The sequence below is a fragment of the Andrographis paniculata genome, unplaced genomic scaffold (assembly GCF_009805555.1).
Source record: "Andrographis paniculata isolate CXL003 unplaced genomic scaffold, ASM980555v1 Contig52END, whole genome shotgun sequence".
NCBI lineage: Eukaryota > Viridiplantae > Streptophyta > Magnoliopsida > Lamiales > Acanthaceae > Andrographis > Andrographis paniculata.
Genome location: NW_026137587.1, coordinates 1,704,949 through 1,715,235, shown reverse-complemented (window position 1 = coordinate 1,715,235; position 10,287 = coordinate 1,704,949). Strand labels below are relative to the sequence as shown.

The 10,287-nt window shown below is 38.3% G+C and overlaps 1 protein-coding gene across 10 annotated transcripts; it reads left to right on the top strand.

Annotated features, from left to right (window-relative positions):
* The first annotated feature begins 449 nt into the window (after positions 1 to 449).
* LOC127254728 (uncharacterized) lies at positions 450 to 9,910 on the top strand. 10 transcript variants are annotated; one of them, XM_051279981.1, is made up of 5 exons: positions 530 to 673; positions 1,108 to 1,164; positions 2,754 to 3,255; positions 3,334 to 3,947; positions 9,517 to 9,889. In XM_051279981.1, the coding sequence occupies exons 3-5, from the start codon at positions 2,771 to 2,773 to the stop codon at positions 9,570 to 9,572; spliced, it is 1,155 nt and encodes a 384-aa protein (XP_051135938.1). In that variant the 5' UTR covers positions 530 to 673; positions 1,108 to 1,164; positions 2,754 to 2,770; the 3' UTR covers positions 9,573 to 9,889. The 10 variants fall into 10 exon arrangements, 4 of the variants coding, with proteins under 4 accessions (XP_051135938.1, XP_051135934.1, XP_051135935.1 ...); XM_051279977.1 differs by having other exon boundaries at positions 532 to 673; positions 2,754 to 3,947; positions 9,517 to 9,881; XM_051279978.1 differs by having other exon boundaries at positions 532 to 673; positions 1,053 to 1,164; positions 2,754 to 3,947; positions 9,517 to 9,880.
* The last annotated feature ends 377 nt before the right edge of the window (positions 9,911 to 10,287 follow it).

Sequence of the window (10,287 nt, the reverse complement as noted above, 5' to 3'; positions counted from 1 at the left end):
AAGAATGTTAACTTCATCGATTCGTCAACCAATATTGGATCATTTGTCCAAATCAGTGACTTTCGACGAAAAACGCTTCGAAGGACACGAAGAACATGAAGAACAATACAGAGAGAGTCTAGAGACTTACCCTTTGCTTGAATCCTCGATGCAACTTCGGTGTAATGCCCCGATTTCGGAATGTATAAAATAATATTATTATAGCAAATAAATATTTGACAATAGTAATGGAATCAAGAAACTAATATTTTGGGATAAATTATATTCCAATTTTGTATATTAGTTATAATTAAATAGACTGTTAAATGGATAAATATCGATAAAATTAAAAATAAATATAAATATAAATATAATATATAATATATAATATAATATATATATAATAATAATATAGTAGATGATGATAAGAACCTTATCATCATCGTTAATAACAATAATAATATAATAATAATATATAATGTTTAATAATAATAATAATATATTACGTTTAATAATAATAATAATATAATATATATATATATATATAATATGAAAAGAAAGAAAGAAAGAAAGAATCCAACGCAGCAGCAGCAACGAACCAAAGGAGGAGAAGGAAGGGAGGAAGAAGAAGGAGAAAGAAAGAAAAAAAAAAGAAAGAAAAAGATTTAGCCGTCCGATTCCAATTCCGACTTGGGTATGGTATTCCTTGCTATTCGTAGAGTCCGATTATAAATTTTAATACGAATTTTGATATTGGAGTATTAAATTAGAAATTCTTCAAAAATTCAAAATTGGCTATTTAGCTATTTAATCGATGAATTTCTTTAGCTAATAGCCTATTCGTAGCGCCGACATTATATTTTGAGAATTTCGTACCAATCCAAGTCGAATAAAAAACGGCAGTATATCGCACATGCCTGCTTGTTCATACCTTTGCGTATTTTTATTTAATAATCGGGCAATATAAATATTATGAGGTAGAAGGATTTTATAGCTAGAATATCATATTCTACTAAATATAAAAGTTTGGAGCCCGACGAGTTAATTATAGAAATTAGCTTTTGAATAAGCAGGTAGCTCCTGAGAATAAGCATAAAGCTCATCTGATTTGAGTAAATAATGGGACAGGTGTACGTTGGAGGAGATTTGGGTGAAGTTATAAAATCCAGAAAGTATCGGTAGGAGGTAAGCAGTAGGGAATTAAATCTAATTTTAAGAAATTAGGTATTTATGTTGCATGTGATTCTGATTCTGATATTGATATGATATTATGTGGAATCATTTGGTCAGTGCATCTATATATGTATATATGTGTGTGTATATGCATGTGTGAAACTTCGTTTTACGATATTTGATATACGTATTTGATCGTGTTGGTGAATTTATAAAAAGGAGGATAGGTGGGCCGTCTCACCAGCCCTTTTCATTAAATTCACTTATTGACATGCTGCACACATTGCACGATTTATCGGATATGTTTTATGGATCTATCGTTTAGTCGCCGTGTGCGGTAGTGCTAGGCGAGGGCATCATCTGGGGTTAGGATATTCGACCCCGATGTACCGTAACACTTTGGCGATAGTGGACGATAGTAGTCGGACAACTGGGTGACTTAGTCGCACGGTCATTCAGGGATTAGACCCATTGCAGTTGAGACGTATTTGGTCTAATCATTCGGGTTCGGTGTTGTTCCACTCATTGGAGTAGCTACTAGTGAGGTCTACCGGTAGTTTAGGATCAGATGCCAAACTCCAAACGCGATCCCGTTAGGGCGTGCGAGGAGGAGTAGAGTTTCCGGGTTTCCTTCGGGTGATTCCAGGTTGCACGGATTCTACTACGTTACACGGGGTAGGGCTAGGCAGGAGGGTCCTATCTTCGCTATCACAGACTATGGGGTGTCTTGTGGTTAATGGCGACAACGTTCGACTATCCATGTATTGATTGCGGGAGTCGTATGGTGGGTATATGGGAGTGACCGGGTGACCGTTATATTATTATGGGTTTACCAGGTCCTTCCTTGAGCCGAGGATTTTCCGGCTATTTATTGATGATAGTCTAGTGAGCTGTTATTATGGAGCCGAGGTTATTCCGGCTGCTCACTTTGATATATGTATATGGGTATATGTGCATGAGTTGTCGATTTTGACATTATTGTTACATTATTTCAGTATGGGCATGGCATGGCATTTATTTTGCAAATGACGGAAATTAAACTCTATTTTCGAGAATGACATGGCATATTTTATGTTAGTTCTTAAAATGGATTTAATTCTAGACTGCTTTTAAGAAAAATATTTGATTCAGGTACGCATGGCACCTCCGGGACAGGGGACGTCTCGGGAGATAGAAAGACGGGCTGAATGAGTGAACTGCATCTGATGTATTATATGTAAATTCTAACTAGAAAAACCTCCCGTTTTGGGAGTATGTTTTTGTAAATATTTATAAACTTGTTTTTTTGGGAATAATAAAATGCTTATATAATTAATTTTAGCCTTAACACTGTGTTGTGGGGCCCGAAGTAGGAGGTGACGACCTCATGATGCAGTGTGGCGGTAGCATTTCCAGTATGAGCCAACTGGGGGTGTTACAAGTTGGTATCAGAGCCTAGGTTTGATAGATTTTGGCTCTTTGAATTAAAAAGGTTTTGAAAATAATAATGATATTGAATTGGTTTGGTGAGGTTTGGGTTTTGCGGGTACATTCATGTTAATGTGATCTATCTTTTATTGTTATGCTTGGTTTAGCTGTGTGCTGAATTGATATTGAATCAGGAAAAATTGGGGGCAGTATGTCGAATTCTCGAGGTGGTGGTGTACGTAGGGCTATTCAAGGCCCAGAGTTTGATCCTTCGTCTGATGAGTCACAGTATCCTGTGCCAGCGCATGTACCAACAGAGGCACCTAGTCAGGATTTCTTTCGGCAGTTTATGGCCGCGATGATGCCTCAACAGAGGAGTTTCATTGATGCTGTGATGCGGCATAACCCACCAACATATTCTGGTTCAGTGGAGCCAGGAGTCCTTGAGTTTTGGGTTGAAAAGATGGAAAAGATATTTCGTGTTGTTCAGGTTCCGCCAGATCAACGAGTTAATATTGGAGCCTATTTCTTGGAAGGCCGAGCAAATCGGTGGTGGTTAGGTGAAGAAGCTGCAGGTGTAGACCAAGTGGATATGACTTGGGATGAATTTAAAGCAAAGTTAAAGGCTAGGTTTATACCGTCGCATATTCGAAAAGCGAAGAAGCAAGAATTGCTGGACTTAAAGCAGGGCTCGATGTCAGTTGAGGATTATTTTGTGAAGTTTAATGAGTTGGAGATGTATGTTCCTGACTACTTTTCCTGTGAGCGAGACAGAATTGACCATTTTGTAGACGGGTTGCAACACAGAATTCAAGAAGCTTTAGCGGTGTTGGATATCAGTTCATTGTATGAGGCTTACGAGCGTGCTGCCCGATTTTATCAGAAGCAGGAAGTCAGACAAAAGGAGAGTGAGAAGGAAATAGGTTATCAACATCAGGTTCGAGATAAGGGAAAAGCTAAAGTGGAGGATGAGCCCAAGGGTAAAAAGAAATGGTGGCAAATGTTCAGGTCTGGGCCATCGTATAAGGGGATTTCGATTAATGAACCGAGTCAGGAGAGGTCTCAGCAATCGGGGGCTGTTTGTCGGCGTTGTGGAACAAGCCACCCAGGTACTCGTTGTGATAAAGTTCCATTGACATGTTTTAAATGTGGTGGTAGTGGTCACATTGCCAGGTTATGTCCAAGTGTGGTAACTGCAAGGGAGTTTCCAGAACTGAGGTTTAGGCCATGGCAGCCGCCGTCTTCGCAGTCACAAGGGAGAGGATTAGGATCATCTTGGCGAGGGGGACGAAGTCAGTCACGTTCGTCATCTAGGCAGCCAGGCAGAGGACCTGGCCAGCGTGGACGAATAAATGTTCTTACCCAAGCAGAAGCTGATTATCATCCAGGTGAGGTTTTAACGGGTAGATTTCTGGTTTGCGGTTTTCCTGCTCTTGTGTTATTCGATTCGGGTGCAACGTTCTCGTTCATATCTAAGCGTCTAGTTAGACGATTGGGTCTGAATTCATCAGTAGAAGTGGTAGTGGAAGTTTTACTTCCATCAGGAGAAGTGCTGGAATGCCGAGAGCTTTATATGCAGATTCCGGTTAGTATTGAAGGGGTTGATTTTGTTACTAACTTGTTGGGCATCAAGCTATCCGAGTTCGATGTAATATTGGGGATGGATTGGTTAGTGGCATATCAAGCTCAATTTGATTGTCGAAAAAGATCAATTTCGCTGGTTGGAGCGATGGGCGAACAGGTGAATTATGCAGGATCTGCCAGACAACCTTCTATGAAGGTAATTTCATCCCTATCATTTCAATCATTTATTCGTAAGGGGTTTCCAGTATATCTGTGTGAGGTAAGAGATTTGACGCAAGGGGAGCAGCGATTGCAAGATATTCCTGTAGTCCGAAATTTTCCTGATGTATTTCCTGATGACATTCCGGGTATGCCACCAGCTCGTGAGGTGGATTTTACTATTGATATTGTGCCGGGTGCTGAGCCAGTATCAAGGGCTCCATACCGGATGGCACCTTTAGAACTAGCTGAACTTAAATTGCAACTACAGGAATTGCTAGATAAGGGTTACATTCGGCCTAGTACATCGCCTTGGGGAGCTCCAGTTTTATTTGTGAAAAAGAAGGATGGAAGTTTGAGGTTATGTATTGACTACCGTGGACTGAACAAAGTCACGGTGAAGAACAAATATCCTCTTCCGAGGATTGATGATCTATTTGATCAACTGAGAGGTGCAACTATATTCTCAAAGATTGACTTGAGATCTGGATATCATCAGCTAAGGATTGCAGAGCATGACATTCCGAAGACAGCTTTTCGGACTAGATACGGGCATTATGAATTCACGGTTATGTCCTTTGGGTTGACTAACGCCCCGGCTGCGTTTATGGAGTTGATGAATAGAATTTTTCAACCATACCTCGATCAGTTTGTGGTGTATTTATTGACGATATCTTGGTCTATTCCCCAGATAAAAAGACGCATGCACAACATTTGCATGTAATATTAAACATATTGCGTGCAAGAAAGTTATATGCCAAGTTATCCAAATGTGAGTTTTGGTTGAAAGAGGTTGCTTTCTTGGGGCATGTTGTTTCTGGAAAGGGTATCTCAGTAGATCCTTCTAAAGTGGCGGCAATCTTGGATTGGCCAAGACCTACCAATCAATCAGAAGTAAGAAGCTTTTTGGGTTTGGCAGGATATTATCGGCGATTCGTTCTTGATTTTTCGAAGATTGCAAAACCATTAACTAATTTGCTGAAAAAGGATGCAAAGATTAACTGGGATCACGAGTGTGAGTCATCCTTTTTAGAATTGAAACATCGATTAACTTCAGCGCCAATTTTGGCTTTACCAGTGGAATGTGAGGAGTTTGAAGTGTATAGTGATGCTTCGAAGCAGGGATTGGGATGTGTCTTAATGCAGAATCAAAGAGTTATTGCTTATGCATCACGACAACTAAAACCTCACGAAGAGAATTATCCGACACACGACTTGGAAATGGCAGCAGTGGTGTTTGCTTTGAAGATTTGGAGACACTATCTTTATGGAGCCCATTGCAGAATATTTACTGACCATCAAAGTTTGAAATATATCTTCACCCAAAAAGAATTGAATTTAAGACAAAGAAGATGGTTAGAATTGGTGAAGGATTATGATCTTGAAATTGTGTATCATGAAGGCAAAGCAAATGTTGTAGCCGATGCCTTAAGTCGAAAACCAAGGCATAACTTGGGCTTCATGTCGGTTGCTGATGAACTGTGCCAAGATTTAGCGCGGATGGAAATTGAGGTACTTGGACGGGGTATGACTCGGGGATATTTGCAAATGATACAAGTTGAGCCTGAAATTTATGATCGCATTAGAGCGGCTCAAATGGAAGATAATAAAATGGTTGAGCTTGCAGTGAAAGTTCAGTACGGTCAGACTCAAAATTTTAATATTGCTCCAGATGGGAGTCTTCGATTTCACGGGAGGTGGTGTATCCCAAAGGATCGAAATGATTTGAAAGAGCAGATTATGAGTGAGGCTCATAATACACCATACTCAGTGCATCCGGGGGGAAATAAAATGTATCATGACCTACGTCAACATTTTTGGTGGAAGGGCATGAAGAAGGATGTAGCCAAATTTGTTGCACGATGTTTAAATTGTCAAAAGGTAAAAGCAGAACATCATAGACCAATGGGGTTGCTACAAACTTTAGAAGTTCCACTCTGGAAATGGGATTCTATCGCAATGGATTTTGTAACAGGACTTCCAAGGTCAAAGTCGGGAACAGATGCAATTTGGGTAATTATAGACAGATTGACCAAGTCAGCAGTGTTCATTCCAGTACGTATGGCTTGGAGTATGCAGAAATTGGCCAAATTATATGTTCATTATGTGGTTAAACGACACGGTATTCCTGAGGTGATCATATCAGATCGTGATCCACGTTTTCAATCTCGATTTTGGCAAAAATTGCAGGAAGCCTTTGGTACTCAGTTGCATATGAGTACTGCATTCCATCCTATGACTGATGGTCAGTCAGAAAGAACTATCCGTATTCTGGAAGATATGCTAAGAGCTTGTGCTATGGAATTTCAAGGGAGTTGGGAAGACCACTTGGATTTAGTGGAATTTTCATATAATAATAGCCATCAAGCAAGTATCGGAATGGCTCCTTTTGAAGCTCTTTATGGTCGAAAATGCAGAACTCCTTTGAGTTGGGACGATATGAGTGATCGACTGATACTGGGTCCGGAAATGATTGAGGAATCGAAAAATAAGATTCGAATTATCAGAGAAAAGATGAAGGCAGCTCAAGATCGTCAAAAGAGTTATGCCGATAGAGCCCGACGTGAGGGTCAATTTCAAAGTGGAGATTTTGTCTTATTGAAAGTATCCCCAATGAAAGGTATTAGAAGGTTTGGGATTAAAGGAAAATTGAGTCCGCGTTATGTTGGACCTTATGAAATTGTCGATCGAGTTGGTGATTGGGCCTATCGGTTGGCACTTCCAAATTCTATGGAGCGTATCCATAATGTGTTTCATATATCTCAGCTTCGTAGGTATGTTGCAGATCCTTCTCATATTTTATCTCCAGATGAGATAGAGCTGAATGAAGATCTTTCGTATGAAGAAAAGCCTCTGTGGATCATGGACACAAAGGTCCGAACCATGAGGAATCGAGATATTCGTATGGTGAAAGTAATGTGGTCCAGACATGGAGCGGAAGAGGCCACGTGGGAAGTAGAACAAGAAATGTTCAAAGCATACCCACAATTGTTTAATTAAGTTGCCTTGTTATGTGTTTGAGTTTAGATTTCGGGGACGAAATCTTTTTAAGGGGGAGTGGATTGTAATGCCCCGATTTCGGAATGTATAAAATAATATTATTATAGCAAATAAATATTTGACAATAGTAATGGAATCAAGAAACTAATATTTTGGGATAAATTATATTCCAATTTTGTATATTAGTTATAATTAAATAGACTGTTAAATGGATAAATATCGATAAAATTAAAAATAAATATAAATATAAATATAATATATAATATATAATATAATATATATATATAATAATAATATAGTAGATGATGATAAGAACCTTATCATCATCGTTAATAACAATAATAATATATAATGTTTAATAATAATAATAATATATTACGTTTAATAATAATAATAATATAATATATATATATATATAATATGAAAAGAAAGAAAGAAAGAAAGAATCCAACGCAGCAGCAGCAACGAACCAAAGGAGGAGAAGGAAGGGAGGAAGAAGAAGGAGAAAGAAAGAAAAAAAAAAGAAAGAAAAAGATTTAGCCGTCCGATTCCAATTCCGACTTGGGTATGGTATTCCTTGCTATTCGTAGAGTCCGATTATAAATTTTAATACGAATTTTGATATTGGAGTATTAAATTAGAAATTCTTCAAAAATTCAAAATTGGCTATTTAGCTATTTAATCGATGAATTTCTTTAGCTAATAGCCTATTCGTAGCGCCGACATTATATTTTGAGAATTTCGTACCAATCCAAGTCGAATAAAAAACGGCAGTATATCGCACATGCCTGCTTGTTCATACCTTTGCGTATTTTTATTTAATAATCGGGCAATATAAATATTATGAGGTAGAAGGATTTTATAGCTAGAATATCATATTCTACTAAATATAAAAGTTTGGAGCCCGACGAGTTAATTATAGAAATTAGCTTTTGAATAAGCAGGTAGCTCCTGAGAATAAGCATAAAGCTCATCTGATTTGAGTAAATAATGGGACAGGTGTACGTTGGAGGAGATTTGGGTGAAGTTATAAAATCCAGAAAGTATCGGTAGGAGGTAAGCAGTAGGGAATTAAATCTAATTTTAAGAAATTAGGTATTTATGTTGCATGTGATTCTGATTCTGATATTGATATGATATTATGTGGAATCATTTGGTCAGTGCATCTATATATGTATATATGTGTGTGTATATGCATGTGTGAAACTTCGTTTTACGATATTTGATATACGTATTTGATCGTGTTGGTGAATTTATAAAAAGGAGGATAGGTGGGCCGTCTCACCAGCCCTTTTCATTAAATTCACTTATTGACATGCTGCACACATTGCACGATTTATCGGATATGTTTTATGGATCTATCGTTTAGTCGCCGTGTGCGGTAGTGCTAGGCGAGGGCATCATCTGGGGTTAGGATATTCGACCCCGATGTACCGTAACACTTTGGCGATAGTGGACGATAGTAGTCGGACAACTGGGTGACTTAGTCGCACGGTCATTCAGGGATTAGACCCATTGCAGTTGAGACGTATTTGGTCTAATCATTCGGGTTCGGTGTTGTTCCACTCATTGGAGTAGCTACTAGTGAGGTCTACCGGTAGTTTAGGATCAGATGCCAAACTCCAAACGCGATCCCGTTAGGGCGTGCGAGGAGGAGTAGAGTTTCCGGGTTTCCTTCGGGTGATTCCAGGTTGCACGGATTCTACTACGTTACACGGGGTAGGGCTAGGCAGGAGGGTCCTATCTTCGCTATCACAGACTATGGGGTGTCTTGTGGTTAATGGCGACAACGTTCGACTATCCATGTATTGATTGCGGGAGTCGTATGGTGGGTATATGGGAGTGACCGGGTGACCGTTATATTATTATGGGTTTACCAGGTCCTTCCTTGAGCCGAGGATTTTCCGGCTATTTATTGATGATAGTCTAGTGAGCTGTTATTATGGAGCCGAGGTTATTCCGGCTGCTCACTTTGATATATGTATATGGGTATATGTGCATGAGTTGTCGATTTTGACATTATTGTTACATTATTTCAGTATGGGCATGGCATGGCATTTATTTTGCAAATGACGGAAATTAAACTCTATTTTCGAGAATGACATGGCATATTTTATGTTAGTTCTTAAAATGGATTTAATTCTAGACTGCTTTTAAGAAAAATATTTGATTCAGGTACGCATGGCACCTCCGGGACAGGGGACGTCTCGGGAGATAGAAAGACGGGCTGAATGAGTGAACTGCATCTGATGTATTATATGTAAATTCTAACTAGAAAAACCTCCCGTTTTGGGAGTATGTTTTTGTAAATATTTATAAACTTGTTTTTTTGGGAATAATAAAATGCTTATATAATTAATTTTAGCCTTAACACTGTGTTGTGGGGCCCGAAGTAGGAGGTGACGACCTCATGATGCAGTGTGGCGGTAGCATTTCCAGTATGAGCCAACTGGGGGTGTTACATTCGGTGTCTAATGAATTGGTCAAGGCTCCTATTTATAGGGGAGGGTGGCCTTGGCTTCCTTTTCAGATGGTGCCACGTGTATGGAAAGATTTTATAATATCTCATTTTCCATCAGATGCTGCTTTCCATTTTTGACGTATTTGATTGTGTACCTTCATTTCTCGCCAAAATCTTCATATCATTGTCTTTTTTGGAAGATATTAATTTATATACTTCATTTATTGACAAGATTAATTTATTTTGCTGCCAAATTTATTATGGCTCTATTTATACGCGTAATATTTGTACGATATCTTCCATTTTAAGCATATTTTTGCATTAATGGTTGATATTTATTGTACAGAAATTAACATATGTGCATAATTAAATATCATATATTTATATTATTGGAATTTTATTTTCTTCCAAAATATATGATATCTAATTGATTTTAGACATATATTTTTAGTGTCTACAACATTATATATAACTAAACAAGAAAC